The sequence below is a fragment of the Centruroides vittatus genome, unplaced genomic scaffold, assembly GCF_030686945.1.
Source record: "Centruroides vittatus isolate TY-2023 unplaced genomic scaffold, ASM3068694v2 contig_1832, whole genome shotgun sequence".
Lineage (NCBI taxonomy): Eukaryota > Metazoa > Arthropoda > Arachnida > Scorpiones > Buthidae > Centruroides > Centruroides vittatus.
Genome location: NW_027121128.1, coordinates 387,647 through 409,483, shown reverse-complemented (window position 1 = coordinate 409,483; position 21,837 = coordinate 387,647). Strand labels below are relative to the sequence as shown.

Below are 21,837 nucleotides of genomic sequence, written 5' to 3'. Positions count from 1 at the left end.
AATAATCCTACAAAAATTAAATATATACAACTAGAGTCAAGAATAAAATTATAATTTGCTAAAAAAAAAATAGATGAGAGATGTCAACAAAAAATTGTGTATACAGTGAAATGTCATTTTCTTTCCCCGCCTGTATAGTTTACGAATTTACATGTTAAGTCAAACTGGTTAACGCAAACAGGGTTTGATATGGTACTGTACATTCATAAATTCTGAAATTTTAATTTTCTGTTACATAAAATAATTAACACTCGTCTATCAAGTAAATGAATCAGAAACTTTCTATAAAGCATGGGAATCATCGTATGACTAAAAATGAACATCATGTAACGTGATAGGGGTGGTAACTACCAGACAGCATGTGTAACCTATACATTGTAACTGTCATTTAAATCTGCTTTTTTTCAAACTTAATTTTTTGTTTTATTTGATTGCTGATGGATTTCTCCAATTAGCTAACATAATAAATAAATGAATTTTTGAGTAATTAATTTAAAATAAAATTATAATTTGCATCGTTTATAGAAGATGTGCTACAATTTTTGACATTTTACGGAGTAGAAAAGACACCCCCAACAAAGAACAACTCCCGGGTTTGTACACCATCCCACTCATGGACCATAGATGGGACAGAAGCCTGGTCTACGTAGGATCCACCAAGCACTCTCTAGAAGTGAGAATGAAAGAACACGCAGCGGATATTCTACACGTGAGGACCACCTCTGCTCTAGCCATCTACACTTCAGACCCGGGCATAGAACCACTGTTCACTCAAGCAAAGATGATCCACACTACGCAACACATACACCATCTTAGATGGCTAGAGGCTATTTACATCTCCATGGCTACACTCAAAGATGGTAATTGCATTAACCATAAGGATGAAATCACTCTGTCAACAGCCTGGCAGGCACTCGTAGACAAGAACTTACGATAATTTACATCTGTTAAAGGGGCGCATGCACGAATGACGTTATCGATATCCATGCGATAGAGTTCTGACTGGTGTTCCAACTGAATTTAATTTAAATTGCATTCGTTCAGGAGTTATTAGTTACCTGAAGAAGAACCTGAGAGTTCGAAAACGTTTGTAACGGTCTGTTTACTAGAAGATGCACACTGGTAACAAGCTCTATGGTATGTTTGTTTAGTTTACTCCGATGTAGTATCAATGTTGTTTAATTATAATCCAATTCCACATAAAAATTTTAAAAATGTAACAATTGTAAAGAGTGGTATGTTTGTGATAAAAATTAAAAAATACAGAACTATTATAGGTGCAAAATATTGCAATTTAAAAAAAAATCCTTATTAAACACTTAGGGGTGAATAGATCAACCATTTGGAAAAGCATATCTTGGTAGCTTATTTAACCAATTGGTTAAGCATTTTAGAATTTCTGAACAACATTGAGAAGTTTACATTGACACAATGATTCTATGTAATAAGACCCGCAGAAATATCATATGGATAGTTTATGAATCACCGATAAACCAATGAGCAAAATCTTGATTTTTAGCCAAATCTTCATAACTTGAAACTCAAAGTCTGAATTTTTTCCTCAACTGATTCCAGTTAACCAGGTTCTACTATGTATTTTTACTACAGCATAAAAAGTTGTTTTTGAATTTTAAAAGTTGATAAGTAAAAATTAAATAAAAAGCATATTTGTTTCCTTATTTACATAAAATGAAAACATTTTATATATATTAAAACTTAAATTAAGTCATTTTATAAGTTAATTGAAAACACCCCCAGTACATAACTACAGTATAACTTCAAGCAATATTTTCCAGATGGCCAAATAGCTAAGGGAGAAAAGGCAGTAGCTTGTCACTTTGGGGTCCCAAATTTGAGGCTGGTCCAGCTCAGAAATTTTCACAGCTAAACCAATCTGGATGTATTAAGTTCTGTTTCTCACCACGTAGCTGTTTCATTTTGGATCCTTACTTTGCATAAATCTTTATTTCTGAAGACAGCCTCAGCTCCACAGAGCACCACCAAGGTTGAGAACAGAATGTTTACAAGCATAATACAAGTAAAACAGGTTTCATAACAAGAATATGTTAGATTACAGCTATATAAGTTTTAGAATTCAGTTAATGTACTTGGCAAATTATTGACTGTAGAGTAACCAAATACATAAAATAACTTGCATAGGGGTTAATTACGTAAATACATGGTAACATACATCAGGTATTATTAACAAATTAACATAGGATAATATAATACAAAATATTATATCAATGATAAACACATATGAACATTTTATAAATAATAAGATAATACAAATATAAAGGAATGAACACTTATGAATTAATGTAATATTAGAACATAATAATAGCAAATAATAACAATGTTATAAATACATAAACGAATACATAGATGAGATTCTTGTACCAAGTCTCTAATACAGATGAGAATACATGATTACCAAGCATTGTATCATATCTCTCTTACATCAGTTTTTGCAATATCCTAGTCTATTGCATTAGATAGCCTTTAACAAGAAAACAGTTAACAGTAGTACAGTACTCAAAAGAGTATGGATTAACATTATTACCATACAATATGTTACCAACAATACCAGCACATGATACTGTTAACAAACTAAGAGAACATATAATGTAATAGTACACTATGAACCCAATGTGGGCCCAACAAAAAGTTATAATGCATTGAACTACATGGAAACGAGTTATCATGACACTGAAAATGCAGTTAACACATGTAATGTTCATGTTATTATGTGTACTTTAAATAAACAAAAGCAGCAAGATACCCAAATAGGTATAGTACAAAATTTTGTGCATAGTTCGAGAAAGCATCAGTCCATTAAGATAAAGTGACCTAATTAACAGTAGTTCTGTTGAAATAAGTATAAATTAGTTCTTTAAATGCTACAAAACAGTTTTTGTCTTTGACAAATATTTGACGTCAAGGCTGCAAGGCCAATTTTCTTGCAGAAGTAGAGTGGTGATGGTAAAATGCTTATCATCCAGCATAGAGAATTTAAACAGATAAGTGTTTTACTCCATCTGTTTCATTACAAATTTCACACAGTAGGTTTTCTGATTTGCCAAACCTGTGAAGATATTGGTTAAACTTCTCATGTCCAGTATAGAATTGGACCAATTTTTGGTCAATGATTGGAAGAGTAGAATCTGAGACTGGGGGGGGGGAACGCCTTTGTAAGACATTTGCTATGCTCCTCCCATTGTCTCTGCCAAATAGCGAAGATATTTTTTTTGTTTGTCTTAAGATGTGGCATTGGGGAGTGGATTACAGCTTGGTTCACTGAGGCCATGCAGGCAAGTTAGTCAGCCCGCTTGTTGCCAGAAACACCAGCATGACCCTTGACCCAAACGATGGCATACCTGTTGATATCTTTGGCCAATTCCAGCAAGATATCGTGGACTATAGGTGAACACCATTGGAAGTTGTGAATGGCTTGCATAGACAAGTAGGAGTCTGTAAAGATGGTTATTTCTGTTCTATTATACATGGAGTCGCACCATCTAATGGCCGTAAGAATGGCCCAGAGTTCTGCTTGAAAAATGAAACAGTTTTCCCCAAGTCTAGTTGTACAGTGGAACCTCGCTTAACGAGCATACTTAGTTCCAGTGTCTTACTCGTAATGCAAAAAAATTTCTCCCATAGAAATTAATGTAAAATGCGATAATGCATTCCACGCCAAAAAAATGCTCAAATGTTTTATGTATAACATTTATTAAATAAAAAAAAAATTGTACAATATACCCTGTTAAAGAGCATGAATCATCATTGTCTTTTTTTCTAGCGCGGAATGAACCATCCTGGAATAAAAATTCGATTTGCAGAAACAAAAAAAAAAAAAAAAAAATCACAGCTAATATGTTTGATAAACACTCCGAACGATATGCCAAATTCTTGGGTTATGTAAAGGCTATAATTAAATATTAGAAATTAATTAATTTGACTAGAGGTAGGCAGTTATGTTTCCATCTCGTATTAAATTTAATAATTATAAATAGTTAATTTTTAATTCAGACATTTCTAAAATTTAATTTGGAATCGGTCATTAAGTTTAATGACCCAAGAATTTGGCATATCGTTTGGCGTGTTTATTATATAACGGGCTATGGTTGTTGATGTTTATAAGTAATATGTGTGAACACAAGTTTGGAAAAATATGTGATCACAAGCGACACTAAGATGCTAGTGAATGGAGTGCTAAACAGACTGATAGAGCATGCCGCATGCACACAATTTGAGACTTCCCCTCTCCTCGTCACTCATTATGCAAAATATCGCTCGTTAAGCGAGGCAAATTTTTACAATTTGTTTTGCTCGTTATGTGAAATACTCGTTGTGCAAGGTGCACGTTAAGTGAGGTTCCACTGTATATGTGAATTATTAGCATATACTACAAAGGCACATCCAACAGCTGTATTATTCTTTGAGCCATCTGTAAATATAGTTAGATGTTGTATGGGCTAGGGTTGATCAGCAATGTCAGGCCAGTAAGCTGGGTTAATGATGGGGACACCCTTTTTAGTGCGTTCAATGTTATCATAAGGTATTCCATTGATCGAGTTGATTTGATCGTCTCGGATGAGTTACCTTTGTGTGATTGAGCTGATGGTAAGCTGGATGGGCAGTTTTCTAGCCAGAAGTTGTAATGCAGTGGTGGGGGCTGTAGAGTAAGCCCTACAGATACAAATAAGTGCTCTGCATTGTGCACTTTGTAATTTTCTATCAATATGCGCCATTCCGAGGCAGTCAGGCCAGACTGGAGCAGCGTAACTAATCATTAGTATAAATACTGAATCATATATTATGCTCATTATTTTTGAGCAAAGCCCCCGTTTACTTTTTGCTACTCTTGAAAAAGTAGGTTTGTGCTATCACTGATGTACTGTATGTGAGGTATTCAGTTGAGCTTGTGATGTAGAATTAGACTTAAGTATTTTATTGAAGGTACAATCTGTACATTAATGTTTCCCACGTGGATCATAGGTGTCCTTCTGTATAGGTGTGGAGCCCTTGGTTTTGTAAAGATAATACCTTTAGTCTTTTTAGGATTAAAATCCAACTTGTTGTTTGTACCCCACTCCACTACCTTAGCTAGGATGTTGGTTGCCTTTTTTTCTATTTCTGCCCTGGATCGAGCACATACTAGAATCATAGCATCGTCCACGTATGCTACAACCCATTCATCACCTAGGTTTGTATTTAGGAAATCATTAAAAATAAGATTCCAAAGAATGGGGCCAAAGACAGATCCCTGAGGGCAACCACGGGTGATTTGCCTGTTAAATGTGATCGAGCCAATGCTGAAGGTAGCTATGCAGTCTTGTAAATATTCACTGATCATGTTATAAATGTAAGCAGGGCATTGGCTTTGCCTAAGCCTAAATAAAACCATTAGCCACCAAGCCAAGTTGAAAGCACCAGTGATGTCCAAACTGAGTCCAAAAACGTAAGGATATGTTTCCTGAAGCTCTCTGATTTTGTGTGTTAGAGAGAGGATGGCATCAACCATACCCTTCCTTGGACGAAATCCAAATTGTTGCTGATGCAGGTAACCTTGGATTTCCAAATGCCATGTCAGTCTGTTTGTTAGAAGATGTTCAAGGACCTTGCCCATCATTGGTAGAAGAGAGATGTTCTTGTAATCATTTGGTGTGTGAATATTGGCTGACCTTGTTTTTGGAATCATAATTAGTCTTGCTTTCTTCCATACTGTTCAAAAGACATTATAATGTAGGCAGCAGTTGTAAAGATTCAAAAGGATCTCAGAGCGATGTTCCCATATCATTTTGACTATATCTGTAGTAATCCTATCGGGGCCTGGTGCCTTTCTGTGTGCCAGTCTTTTTATAGCCACATTAACTTCTACTACCATGAACTGAGAAGGAGGATAGACCAGCGGATGAGTAGCTGTTTGATTTCTTACATGTTGATGAAATTCAGAATCGTTTAGAAGATTATCTTTCAAACACAAAACGTCCATCAAATGTTCAACCGTGTTTTCCATACTGCTATCAAAGCCGTCTGTAAATCCTGTAAGACAGGTGGGTGTTTTAAGTTTCGAAGCACAGTACTTATAAACAAACCCTCAAAGATCAGATGTGGCATATGAGCAGAATTCATGCCAGGATTGAATCTTGGCTTCTCTGATGGCAACCTTGTAATTTGCTTGATACTCAAGATATTGAGTTTTTAATAAAGCTCTCTCAGGAGTTTTGCAGCATTGAAATTGTCTCCTGTTTCTGTTGTTCTTTAATCTCATGTCTGCAAACTCATTGTTCCACCAAGGACCTCCCTTTTTATTTGGCTTGCAAATAGAAAAGGTGCAATCACAGGTGTTATCAATAGTATGCATTTGCCAGTTGATAAAATCAACTGCTGCATCCCTGTCCTGCAAGTCAGACTGTGGGATGATGTAACTATCCAGGTAAGAAAAAATTTTTCTCAATTAGCATTGTTAGTGTTATAAATTTTTTGATAAACTTCAACAAAGGTGTTCCCATGTTCATTATATAACCTGAATGAGATACAGTTATGATCGGATAGACTATCATCTGTTAATACCCTCCAATTTCGAATTTTGTCAAGCAAATTAGACAAAACACAGGTGATATCAATTTGAGAAGACCCATTAGGTCCTTCAAAAGTTGGGGAGAATCCAGATCATTAATAATGTTGAGGTTGTTACATGCCACAAAGTCTTCAATGGCCTGCCCCCTTTGATCCAAAGTCTCACTGCCCCAAGTTGGTGAAAAGGCATTAAAATCTCCCACAATAATTATATGGTGTTTGTGGAAGAAATCTCGGATGTTCTGCAGGATCTGCAATTCCTGATGTATATCTTCCCTCTTTGATGCATAGACACTAACAATGACCAACTTTTGTGTGTTGTATTGGGTTTCAATATATACAAAATTTTTCATAGTAAATTGCATGTGGTGAAATATGGCAATGGTATTATTCAGTATAATAACTGCAGCCCAAGGGGTGTCTCTTGTATCCTGTATCACTAGATGTCTGAAAGGAACATAGGATACTTTGCCTCCAGAGCAATATGGTTCCTGTACCTTAACTATGTCATATTTTGTGATAATGCTGCAGAGGGCAAATTTGCACTGATGGACCTTTGTAACTTGATTTGCAGAAAATTAATTCTTATAGAGTTACTCCCCATAATCTGTACGTGAGATTATCAGAGTTTTGATGCACTTATAAATTGGACATTCTTTATCAAACGAATTGTGCTTACCTTTTCCTTCCTTATGTGTGTGTGGCAGTTTGTACAGGTTGGATGTTTGTTTCTGTCTGGGCAATTTTTAAAACGATGGTTGCCAGAACACTGGCTACATGTTTCTTTCTCTTCCTGGCATGTTTTACTAGTATGTCCAAACTTGCAACATTCGTAACATTGCAAGATGGAAAAATGCTCTTCGATCCCACAGTGGACCCATTCAATGTCAATCTTTCTTAATTTTGTGAGAATCTCTAACATGCTGGGTGACACATCTGCAATCCATGTTATCGAACTGCTGCCTCTTCCTTGAATAGCAAATCTCAGTTGAAATTTGTTATCAAATTGTATCCTTGTGAAATAGGTCTGTATAGCCTCATTCTGATCATATATACAATCATGAAATTCCTCCTTCGATAAGTCTTTGGGCATTTGTTTTAGTAACACCTTCGATCTTCGTTTAGTTGGCACAATTGTGTTAAGATTGGGTGCTCTTTCCTGTATTGCAGTCCTGATTATATTTAATTCATCAAGAGTAAACACATCTATTGCAATACCTCCTTTATTGATTTTCCTCATCTCTCTAATCCCAACCTTTAGTTGTGTTGGATTAGTCTTTTCTTTAATGCACCCTTTGGTGCCTTCAGATCCAACACTATTGTCTTTAGAGTAGACCAATAGGGTATGATAGGCGGCCTTTTTAGTATTTTTATTGATGCCATTGCATCAATAAAAATACGAACGTTCGAAAAATACTAACTTTCGAAATTATATTTCAAAAGTTAGTTTTAATATAAAAATTATAATGACTAGTGACATCTAGTTTCAAAAATTTTCCTATGCTGAAACAAGATACCTAGAGTCCACCGGTCATGGTCAGCAGGTCGTGACCTGAGATATGTCAGGAATAACACAGGACAGGTTAATACATTTCCTGGGGACACTAACTGTGCCTTTCCTTTGTGCCTATCATGAGTTCAGCCATTTATTTCTATTAAAAAGTGACAATCCATGCACAAAATACATTCAAACTTTCAATTTAATGAATAATAAAAATTAATACTATAAATATAAATATATTCAATTAACACAAATAATTCAATAAATCAAATAACTATTGCTAGATTACGTCTGAGCTAAAACATTCCAGAAAATGCATTTGGAGAAAATCTTCCAGAAGCATTTTCTGTTTTATGGACTAGCATAATGTTTCATGAAATAGAACATGCTTATAAATCCACGATCAAGTGAATTCCTAAATTCTAAATTTGTTAATGAAATATATATTGTTGGTAAACTTAAAAAAATAGTTTTAATTGTTACAGAATTTGAAAAGGAACTTTGAATAAAGAATTCATTTTTAAAATATAACAAAAAATATATATAATGTATATAATGTATATATTTTATATATATAATGTATATATTTTAATTCAATATGATCATTTACTTATTTAGGTATGTATAAATAATCATCAAACAAGACTAGAATAACCTAATTGCAAAAATGTAAAACAATCTAAATTAATAAGAAAAATAAGTACTAACCATTTACGAGCAACGTCAAAAAGAACTTCAGGATAAACGCCGCCACCTTTGGCTGCAGATTCTACTGCTAAACATGCTCTTTCTAGCATTTCACTACTTTGTTCTTTACACTGAATAAGTGCTCGTTGAATTTCATTAGGGTTTAGTGCATGAGCATGTGGTAGACAAGAAAGAGCTAGTTCTGCTGCAGCTCGTACCATAGCGGGATCTCTACCTCTTGATGCACGATCTGCTAATGATGCTACTTCCGGAGGAGTAAGATGCCCTTCCCAAGTCTCTATTAAAAAGTTAATGGCGGAATTTCCAATTTCCATGGCTTGTCCTAAGCATAAGAAATTATACTTTATTAACAATAGATCTTTGTTTAATATTACATAAATTCATAAACCAAAATTTAGAAAATCACATTAGTATACAAGTTGATTTGAAATACAGTGGCTACAAACAATTCTTACAACCTTCATATCACTGTTATAAACAACAACAAGACTAAAATATTTATTTAAGGCCAAATAATCTGCAAATTATTGGGTTATTTTCAGGTTATGTTAATAATTAGACACCAATTAATTTGACTAAAGGTAGGTGGATATGCCACCATCTTGCATTAATTTTAATAATTGTAATAAAAATAATTTTCAGTTTAGAAATTTCTGGAAGAAAAGAATTGGCATGACGCAAGACTTGAACCACACAACTTTTGCTTACTGTGCAGTTAAGTCATTGTTTATGCTACCTGACCTCCGTCTGATCTTTGATTTCAGAGCTATTAATTTACATATAGACTGAAGTAGCCAGATAATTCAGCAGATCATTTGGCTTTAATCAATTAAATTGGGTTTGAGTTAATGTTATATATTTATTTTGACAAATATCCTTATGAATTACTTAATTTCATCAATGAGAGATTGATAACAAATTGACAAGAGAACTAAATATCAGATTAAAATTAACAAACATACTGCCCAATTTTAAAGAAAGACTGACAATAAAAAAAATTATTCCTAGTAATTTGATAAAACAAAAACATAACTATAAAAATGGACTTCTTAGTGATCTCTGAGCATACTTTATTACCAATCATCATTTAATGAAAACCTGTAATATCATTGATATAAAAATAATTTTAAAAAAAATTTTAACAGAATAAGAGCAGATAACAATTGTATTTTTTGATTGTTGTAGTTGTAATCATATTTCATAATGTTTCATATTTTAATTATTGGTAAAAATCAGTATTATTTTTATTTCCTTAGCAGCAATTTATATTGTAATACGAACTTTAAACATGTAAATTATAAATTTTCACGTACTTAAATTTATAGTATTTAACTAAGTAAACGTCAAATACCTGTAATCCAGGAAACATGAGAAGAATATGTGCGTGAAAGCCAATTAGGCGAAACAGCATTATGTAAACCCAAGGCATAAAGACCAATTTGAAAGGCACACATGTGAAGAGCTCGATGAGGACCACGATGGTTTTGGCCAGCAGAAGGTTGAGTAAACAGAACTGCCGTACTGCTATTACCTCCAGCTTTAGTAAGGACAGTCTTTGCTAATTCAAACATGAAATGAGCTGATGCTTCACTTGGTTGATTGGGAACATTTGGATAAGATCTTTTTCCCTTAAACCTATTATGCATAAAAAAATAGATTTAAAATAATAATTATATAACACTTGATAACAATATATTATACTATTAAAAATTAGAAAAAAATAATAATTTACTCAATATTTTTTATATACAGTTAAAGAAATTATATAATCTAATAAAAAGTAAAAATACATTACAGATGGATGCTAGTCCTATCTTCACTGCTTGCCATGTCTAATCACCAGAAACAACTATTTCCATTGCCAACCTTTCTTTAGAGGCTATGCCTCTGCACAAATATGTAAAACAGTTTAAAATGTTCGTAGGTGACAATCCCAACACAATTAAAAATATAATATTTCTTTGTAAATTTACAAAGAAATCTGTAACATATTTTTACTTTTTATTAAATTATAATTCTGCCAGCCCTTTTTACATACAAATTAAATAATCATTTGCCTATTCTGAATTCAATGTTTTATAATACTAAATACATAATCCTTATTGTTCTTTGTTTTGTATCTACTAGAATTTGTTGACATCTTTATGAGTTACTCAATCCACTTTTACCTAGGTTTATTAAAATGTATATAATCCTTACAGTTATTTTGACTTATTTTTAACATCATTAAACTAAATTTCTAACTTTTATGTTATGATGTTAATGTTAAAGAGTGTTATTTTGATTGTTTAAAATTAATATATAATTTATGTTTTAAAAATTTAAGTAGGATAAGCGTGCCTGTTCTGATGACTGCTTCTGCTAGTCGACCTTATAAGCTGAAATCCATGTGTAATTAATCCATTGGAGCAGTTTTAGATAAACCATCTTCATGGGAAGCATCATAAGCTAACACCTTTCTCAATGGCATGTATGAATAACAGTTTGCATCAATTGTTACTCAATACCTTTTCCAGTAGTTGATCACATAGTGAGGCATTGCCAGGTCCTTAGAAGATAAGGAGGGCTCTGTGTTTCGGGTGACAAAATGCCTATTATCAAGCTCACTTATCCTTTCAGTTGTCACAATTGGGAGGTTCTTGATGAAGAAAAACCCAATCGTCAACTGCCACAAACAATCGTGCAACTCACTGGTTAACTACTGGGTAAACAGCTTGTGATTATTATTTTTTCATAATGTAAACAAATGTCTAATAAAAATGTTTCTTTTTCCAAGAAAAGTATAGAACGAACTTTATTCACACATGGATTTTGCTTTTCATGTCACTATACCTTGTAATAGAAAATATCAAAGTCCAAAACAACTTTAAATGGTTGACTACTGGTGCCATTATCTAGATGACAAATTGTAACTTTACAAAATATATGACTTAGAACTTAAACTTATTATGGTAATAATTTCAAGTATATATACAAATTAAAGATGACAAAATCACATCAAAAATTGATTGGCTTGATGGAAGAAGACAGTACAACATGCAGATCATCTGCCAAGGGGACAGTGCCTCCTAAGAGGATTTTCTATGGGGAAACTGGTCTCTATTTAAGTGAAGAAAACATGGAAAATTCCACACAACCAGCCTGTTGGTTAGGTACAAACCCATAACCAACTATCAGTAGTCAGTGGTGTTATCCACTTAGCCACTGCTGGACCATGACATCAATTGAATTATTTTTAAAGAAAACTTCATTAATGCAGAGCTGAATTTATTATCTATTCATACACTATTAAAATTACAGTACATTCTTACACTAGACATATGTTTTTGCTACAAACAAACATTTTTCTTGGAATCTTACCACAAACTTTTCTAACAAACAGGAAAAAATAAAATCTATTTTTAAAATAAATAGATTCAATGGTGCATTAGAATCAAGAAAAGATGGTATCTGCTTGAGAACAGCTTGAAAAATAGATAAATGAATGTCATTGAAAAAACTGGATGGTTGTGATTTGATTTTGTTTGGTTTTCTTGTCGTAAATTATTCCTTACAAAACAACAACACAATACATTGGTCTTGCCTTGTAACTTATTTTCTATTGTTGGACATTACAATATTATAAGAAGAGTTCTTTCTCTTTTATTTTTTATAATAAATAAAATGATCAATATAAATATAAACTAATCAAGTATCATTTTTTATACAATTTTATATTTAATATATCATATCATATATATATTATAGTTTAGATTAATATTCAACAATTACATTGGATATATTATTGTGTCTGATATAATAAAAATTCATTTCTTTCTACTAAATACACATTTTATAAAATTACCTGGCAACTTTTGTAGATGGGGTTCCTGAACGAGCCATTCCTTCCGATGAAAAACGTGTTGTCAAAATGACTGGTGGTAAACTGAAACATAAAAAGTTTTAATTAAAATTAAAATAAACAATCTCAGAACAAAATCTATTAATTGAGATTGAATAAATTGCGTATGTCACACTGATTAATATTTTTGCGGAAATTTCTTTTCTACTTTCGTTAATTATAGATAAATAATTTTAAATTTTTTAAAAATGGAATAGTTAGTAATTATGAAGTAAAAATGTGAAAATCATTTACTTCTAAATAACATATTTCATTATTTTCAAAGCTCACATATAAGCTGAAGCAAACAAATTAAAAATGAATAATGAAAAATAATGAACAAATTATGTAAAGAGCAAAATTTATTTTTGTTATATTATTATATTATTTAACAAAACAACAAAAGATATTGATGTTTCTAGTTCTAGACATAGATTCAAAAGTTACAAATATTACAGTTTTATAATTTATGATAATTTATATCATTAGTAATTTGCTGTAAATTAAACTCCTAAATCTCTTGTATCTTATTCTACTTACAAGAAAGAAAAAAAATGTGCATATAGAGTATGATTTGCAAAATGTCTATTGCAACTTTACCTTTTGTATGTCACCTGAGAGTTTTCATTTAATATTTGCTACTTCGACTAAGCAAATTTTCTTTAATACAAAATAAAAATTTTTATCATTTTATATATGAAATCCAAAACTTAGGGCATGCAAAATGCATGTAGTCAGTGCACACAGTGAAAGACTACAATAAAAATGAGGACAAAAGGTGATATTAAAGACATTCATTGCAAGTTCAAATGAGTTTGTACATGCAATATGGCTAGAAGAAACCATCTGGATGACTTTACACGTGATAAAATGATTCCTAGGTGATTTCTTGCAGAGTTAAGGCAAAAAAAAAAAAAAAAAAAAACCAATTGTTGCTTAAGTTTTGCGCATCTTGTAGTTAAATATAATGTAAAACTTTTCAAATAATAAAATACCTTTCAGTTTCTCTTGCTTTTGTTCGTGGCACTTTATCATCAGATGAACTCGATGCAAAAGAATCGCTACTTTCACCACTGCTACCACTATCACTACCTGGTCCTCCAGATTTGACCCAGGTACTTCTTCTTACTACTGTAGGAGAATTATCACTAGAAGTTGTTTCTGGAGCACTGCTATCTATGCTGGCCATTCCTATTATTATTAATAATAAGAAAATAAATAATTTATTTAAAATAAAAAACTCAAGATTATTTAATAGAAATTTTCATTCATTGAAACTTTTTATTTTGTTAAAATATTTTCATTCTAATAAAAAATTTAAAAAATTAGAGTTTCATTACAAAACAAAAAACTTTTTCACTGTAGCTTAGTTATTAAAACATCCAGCATGTTATCATATATGTTAAATTATATCAGGGATTTTTTTCTTAAATGTTCTTTGATTGAACATATGGTTAATACACTATGGTGTTTACTTTTGGTGTTACTTATTTATCAGATTAATGAACTTTATGATATGTTAAAACAGTTTACATTGTTTTGATACAACTAGTTTTTCTGAAACTTTTCATGCTATTTTGCTTTAAAAAGATTTTATGCATATTATTGTTATTATTTTTTTAGATAATATTGATGTATATACCTAAGCCATTGAATAAACCAAAAAAAAAAAAAAAAACACACTTTTGTATTTTTGGACATTTCATTAACTTTACAAAAACGTTCCCGAAATGACCGTTTTTAGCGAAGACTCTGTTGCAAAGCAATATTATAAAAAAAGTAACGGATTCTATGAGCTGTCCTATCAAGTATTGTTTAAACAGAAATTTAGTGACAATATAAAGTAATTGTCATCATCATTAACGTTTGTAATATTTTCTGTCATAAATTTAATCTGTAAATTTGCGACCTTGGCGATTTTGAGCCATCTATTTTATATACAGTATGACAAATAGCAGATATAGTACTTGATATCATTACTTCATTTAATAATTTTGAGTTATACAATATATTATATAATAATATTCAAAAATTAGAAGTTTCTTCATATATACCTCTAGAATGTTTTTTTGTAGTTCTAAAGTTGGTACAACGAAATTTAGCTTCCCATGCTTTATAATCTTCTTCCCAACCTGGACTAGATGCTCCCTCGCTACGGTCACCCATATCTTCATTTCCCCTAATGATAATAATAATAATAAGAATTAAATAATATATTATAATACAAATTCTTAACATAAGTGCTCACAGTAAAGCAAGATACCATATTTTACGGACTATAAGATGCTATGGACTATAAGACGCACCTTAATTTTTAAGCAATTTTTTAAAAAAATACCTATAAGACGCTACAGACCATAAGATGCACCTGAATTTTGGAGGCAATTTTTCGAAGAAAAAAGTGCGTCTTATAGTCTGTAAAATATGGTATATATAACACATTGCTGTGATGTACAGTACATGAGATTTTCTCTCTCTTTTCAAATAATACATTTTTTGTTTTCATTAACAGTTAAATATATAATTCTTCACACATTAAAATTATAGATAATTATATATTTTAATTAATTATTATTTTAATTAATTATTATTAATTATTATAAAATCTTCATCCTATTCTACTGTTATTCCGTCAATCAAATGGGCTGATAAATGCAGCATCTCTACCATTTTGTTATATAAATGGTGAAGTTTATAAAATCAAATTAATTAAAGACTTATGTTAAATATATTATACCTATTTTAACATGTTGTTAACTGCCACGTGACTTTTCAGGATTCCGGTGTAAAACACAAACTTAATTTAATTATATTATATTATTAAAAACTCTAATCAGAGTACATAGTAATAATCAAAAACCATATACAATGTGTTTTTTTTTAAAAAAGATTTTACGAATTATCTCGTAGTTGGCTTATGTAACAGAAAGCTCTTCGCTAAAGCCAAACTACGAGTTAATTCGTGCACAGACACGATTCGTCCTGTCACTTCACTACAGCCAATCAGAGATGTGCGTCTAAATTCGTTAGTAATCATGAGATTACAATCATGGAATGTCTGGCATTGACCGATCAGATCAAATGCTATCGTACTACACAGCTCTAAGAAAGACTATTAGATGGCCCAAAAAAGGTTGCATTACATATTATATATATATATATATATATATATATATATATACACAATGCACACAAACTCTTTCAAAAAGCAACTTCTCCTAAAATAAAACTTTTAAAGTTTAGAGAAGCATTCGTTGAAACATTGATTGGAGAAGAGATTCAACCAGTTTCAAAAAAAATTAGATTGCAAAAGCTTCACTATTTACAGAGTATCCCACCTACTGGAAAAAAAAAAAAAAAAAAAAAAAAAACAGCATCTGACAAAGCCATGTCGAATTTGTACCAAAGCTAAAAAATGCCGAGAAACGTGTTATTTCTGTCCAATCTGTCCAGAGAAGCCAGCCGTTTGCATGGAAGAATGTTTTAAAAATTATCACAAACAATAAAAATATTGTTTTCCTTTTGATTTTGAATAAAGTTTTTATGATTATATTTTCTGTTCATTTATTAATAAATGTTCTGTTCATGCAAGCCAAACTTGATTTTTTGTTCTTGCCCGAGGCTATCTATTCATATTTACACTGATATACTACGAATTACATCATATCTGCACAAATATGGCAAGGAAACAAACTACGATATAACTCATAGATGGCATCCTAGGCATTAACGAAAACTACGACTCATCTCGTAGTTGGCAATCAATGTGTTAATAAAAGTTGGTATGATATATACTTGAAATAATTTCGCAAGTAACTAAAACATAAAGAAAAACTGATGCTAGACTATGTGTGGGCTAGGTTTTTTACAATTAAATGTTTTTTTGGGACCAAACTGTCCCTTCTCCAAATCTACATGTTCGAAAAACAATGTGAAATGCTTCTTCAATATTCTATTTTCAAATGTATAGATCTGAATGCGAGATGATTCAGTCCTTAATAAACTTTGACTCCTTGTATTCGACTGTCAGTTTCTACCAGTTTTTCTAATGGAGTTGTTTAACCTATCTGATGTAGAATATTTTCTTCGTCGCGTGTCGCTCCACGTTGAATTTTTTTCAATATTAAGCCTAACGCGATCACACGTTTTAGAAAAATAATAATTGTGGCTATTGTATCATTCTAAATTATTTTATATTTTGCACACAGAAAACAGACATATAAATAAATGTAAAAACAAAAAACTTTATTTTAGAAATTAATTCTAATGTGGTAACTTTCGAAGCAAGGTGCAGCGCATAGTGGAATGGAACATTTTTTACACTGGTAGCATGATTCCATTCGCTTTTTGCTTGCTGAACAGATATTACACACTCTGGTTGGATATTTTTTCTTATCTGTTGCTGGTATGTGGCTTGGAAAATGCCATTCCAATAAACGTAACGGATTTTCGTGTGATGGTCGACCGTGGTGGGCTACATGTCGTAGCCCACCACGGTCAACTTTTTTATCACTTCTCTAAAACCAGACATCCGAAAATCAAGAAATGATATCTGTTTTTTCGTATGTTGGCGATACAAAATACAAGCATTATATAGTGCAATATCCAGCATGTGAATAAACACTTTCTTGTACCATTTCACCATTTTTCTCATGCATGGATAATTGTGTATTACTCCATCATACAGATCAATTCCACCCATATTTCGATTACATTCTAAAATACAATTCGGCTGATAACTCAGAGACTCATCCAAACCAAAATTAAATAAATATTCAATCATTTCTGACTTATTCAGAGCACTATTTCTCCGAGCCGTTGTCATGTTGAAACAGAGTCTAACTAACAATCTACTGTTCTTTGTGATTTCTTTTAAACAACTATTCCTAGAATTGTAATATCCTGCTGTGCGAAAACTAGATAAAATAACGATTCTCTTGATATGAGTCACTAATTTTGAATTTCCATACAAGTAGCGACATCTGATGTTAAAAAAAACATTCCTAAACAGAAACGACATATCGAATTTGATCCTGTGGGTCAGAGGTCACGACTCCGATATATGTCGGGAATGACACACAACAGGTTAATGTGTGTAACTAAAGCATATTTTAATCAAATATTTAACAACCTATAATATTAATATTAAAATGAAATACCTGTGCATCTGCCAAACAGATCGCTTATTTCTGACATCTACTTCTTGTACAGATAAATTTGTCACTTGACTACTTTCAACATCAGGCATATTGAAATCTTCAGAAATACTAGCCTCAATATCTTCATTTTCTTGTGGACTTCCAATTTCAGGTGGACAAGTAAATTCTAATCCATGATCTTCATTACCCTGATTTGAAGATGTCTCTGTTGCCGACTGATTACAACTGCTATAATATGTGCTTAATGGTGGTGCTTTGTACATTTGATGGACATCTTTATCCAATAATTTATCCATTATCTAAAATAAAATACATAAAATAGAATAAGTAAATATGGCATTTCATGAAAATTTAATATATTTAATTACCATTCAGTAAAAACCAATACTTATAGCTTTTTATAATAAAATAGATATAATTTTATACAAATATAGGATTAATACAATGATAACATAATGCTATGTCTGTAATAGTTTATAAAAAAAAAGGGACACTTAAAGCAATGTTATTAGATATAAAATTTAATGTAAAATTTGCATTTTTTTACTTATACTTTATCAAGCTTCCTCTACTTACAACAAAAAGTTTCTTTAAAATAAATTTAAATTAAAATCTATTATTTTTACAATTGCATGAATCCTATTAATTCCATTTCATTCAAATTAAATAATTAATACATTAAAACAAATAACACTTTTTTATATGAGACAATTAGGTGCAAGATTAAAACAACTTTACAATACATTTTTCTACTTTTCCTATGGTTATTTAATTAAGTTTTCCAGTTGCAGTGTTTTGTGGTCTCTGCTTTCATTCTGTAATGACTCTCTTGTGAAACATATAGTCAATACTTTGATTCTATTCCAATATGGGGTAAATCCTCTTCAAATACTAGCTTTGCTAATTTCCCATTATTTCTGTTTTTTGAAACATTATTTTTGGGTTCATTCACACAGCCTCAAATTGTTCTGGCAATTGTACCTATGTAAAAGGTCTCTCTTAATTCCAATTTTATTAAAGGAATTTTATATATGCCCACTATCTAATGGTAATACTCTATCTCTATCATTGATGATAATTCTACCAGATACAATGCTGAAATAATCATGTTTAAACCAAATATCTGTGTATACCTCATTATTCTAATTAGGCAATTCCTATAAAAATCTTGTATAATAATAGCTATAATTAGATAAAATGCATGCTAGAAATATCAATTTTCTTGATGTCCTGAAATTTATTAAATTCATGTCAGAAAGTCTTACTTTTTCAGTTATTTGGACAAATTCCTTGTAATCAGAGACTATATAAAAACAATATAAATTCTAAAAATCAAGACAATTTAATTACTTTGAATTTTTAGAGCAACATCTATCAATACATTTTTACTGGTATTCCTTACATTTAAACAAATAAATACCATTTAAATCCGTTATCAAGAAAATTTGTAACAGCATATACAAAGGCGATTTTTTTCAACCTCCGATGGTCCATAAAACAAAGACAAGTGTGAATAACAAAATGAATTTATTACCAAAAGTTAGGTACAAACATGGTTACTTTTCAACGTAATCACCATGAAGATTGAGGCATTTGTCATATCTGTGGACGAGCTTTGCAATCCCCTCTTCGTAGAATGTTGCCGTCAGTGACTGACTTGTGATGGGCCTTAATGTTGTTTTGAAGATCATCATTAGTATCGAACCTCTGCCCTCCTAGCCACAGTTCAGGGAAGAGGTGAAAGTCTTCACACATTAAAGGTACGTGAAGACTTCCACCCAGCTTGGAACTTTTTAAACACCCACCATATAGCCCTGATTTAGCGCCAAGCAACTTCCACCTCTTTTCTGAACTGAAAACATGGCTAGGAGGGCAGAGGTTTGAAACTAATGACGATCTTCAAAACAACATTAATTAAGGCCCATCTCAAGTCAGTCACTGGCGGCAACATTCTATGAAGAGGGGATTGCAAGCTCGTCCACAGATATGACAAATGCCTCAATCTTCATGGTGATTATGTTGAAAAGTAACCATGTTTGTACCTAACTTTTGGTAATAAATTCATTTTGTTATTCATACTTGTCTTTGTTTTATGGACCATTGGAGGTTGAAAAAACCTGCTTTCGTATATTATTAAATCAACAAGATAATAGAAAATTATATAATACAACCATTTCACACCTGAAAGTCCACAAATAAACTTTGAAAAATGTAAACAGATTAAAAGAACATTAAAGCAAGTAAAAAACAAATTGAAAAACTAAGTAAAACTTTAGTCAGATAAACAGTATTAATTTGTATCTGTTAAAGTATTAAAAACTTTAAACAAACAACTCTACAAAACCCCGATACATTATAATAATAAAGCCAACCATTGCCGTATGCCATCGGGCTATATAACGGCTACATTAATAATTAATTACCAAACAATTTGACCCCAAAGAGAGCCTTAAAATTATAATTATTAAATTTATTACAAGATGGCACCTAATGCCTCCCTCTAGAGTCAAATTGTTTGGTAATTTATTATTAATATAGCCATTATATAGCACAAAGGCATACTGCAGCAGTTGGCTTTATTATAAAAACTTCAAAATTTTACTAAGCTCAAACAATAATTTGTAAGAGTACAGTTTACACATTATTGACATTTCAAATGTAACGTTAGTTTTTTTATTCAACAGTACTGATTTGTTTAATTTTTTAGACAATTTTATTTAACTTTTTATTTTAAATTCAAAACTCATTAAAAATATAACTAAAATATATATTATAAAAAATTTAAATATTATTTTAAAATTTACTTTTGCTAATTTCTCTTGATCATCTTTGTAGTGAACCAAGAGAGAAATTGCTAATTCACCACGTTGCCTTCTTGTTCCTTCACATAACAATGGATGTTCTGCTTCAGATACATTAGCTTTTAAGCCTATAATTAAAGATAGACAATGTTACAAAACAAACTGCAATCATTTAGATAAAGACTAAAATTATTTAAATAGCTGTGTATAACAATAATATGATAATTTTACAAAATACACAAGTTAAAAACAATTTTATTTGCCCAATTTAATAATAATTTAAACTGAATAAATTATAGATATTTATATACTATTAAAACTTTTATTGATGCAATTGTTTTCTTGAAAGACGCCTGATTTCTAAATAGTATTTTTAAATGAATAATAATTGAAAAAATAGCTAATTACCTTACCGTCAATAAATCAAAAGACCAAGTTTTTTATTGAGCTTATTTTGATTATTCTTAATAAATCAGTATTTATTTATACTAAATAAAATGAATTTTGTAAATTAAAAAATTTATCATTTTGAAAATGGCAAAACTACAATACCAAACAGACTTTACCAAAACTTCATACAATACATGTTTTAAAAATTATTCTGTCTGTTTATCTTTTCACTTTTAATTCTGATTCAGCTAGATACTATTTTAAATTACAAGAACAATTATTTATTGTGACATCATCACAATGCCAAGCTGTAATTTTTAATTTATTTAATTTAAAATATATTCTCTCTACCTCAAGTCAGTAGTGACTTGTCTCTGTACATCATACTTTTCCTTTAATAAAGTTGTGCCAGTCATCTATATAACACCTTTCAAGGGAAAAATTTTGAAACAAATAACGTGGTTTTCATCAAAAGTTCTTATATAGTTAATTGGGGCCTCCTGTCTCTAAAGTTTCCACATCTAATCTTGTCTTTCATTTGTTTAATTCCATTCTCAAGATTAAGGAAACACAGATGAATAGACAACAGTGAGAATTTATAGGTCTACAATTTTTTCAAATTGCAGCCCAACAAATTCACAAAGTAATTAATTAACGTTTTTTATAAATTGTCATTAATTTAAAAATTTTTTTAAGTAATTAAAATTTGAAAATAACTTACCCAGTGCAGCAACTGCTGCTTCAAATCCTAAAAGTTCATCAGCAGATTTTCCATTATCTAATACTATAGATCGTCCTATATAAATAAAGAATTCA

The 21,837-nt window shown here is 31.1% G+C and overlaps 1 protein-coding gene across 1 annotated transcript in view; it reads right to left on the bottom strand.

Annotated features, from left to right (window-relative positions):
* Dora (Dorado) overlaps positions 1-21,837 on the bottom strand; it is a 152,809-nt gene that overhangs the window by 25,011 nt on the left and 105,961 nt on the right. Inside the window, exons 13-20 of the mRNA XM_067264242.1 lie at positions 21,743-21,817; positions 20,635-20,759; positions 17,831-18,129; positions 14,726-14,850; positions 13,667-13,862; positions 12,636-12,716; positions 10,143-10,426; positions 8,792-9,113 (exon numbers count right to left, since the gene is read on the bottom strand). Of these exons, the coding sequence (XP_067120343.1) occupies positions 8,792-9,113; positions 10,143-10,426; positions 12,636-12,716; positions 13,667-13,862; positions 14,726-14,850; positions 17,831-18,129; positions 20,635-20,759; positions 21,743-21,817 (1,507 nt within the window). The remainder of the gene's footprint in view (positions 1-8,791; positions 9,114-10,142; positions 10,427-12,635; positions 12,717-13,666; positions 13,863-14,725; positions 14,851-17,830; positions 18,130-20,634; positions 20,760-21,742; positions 21,818-21,837) is intronic.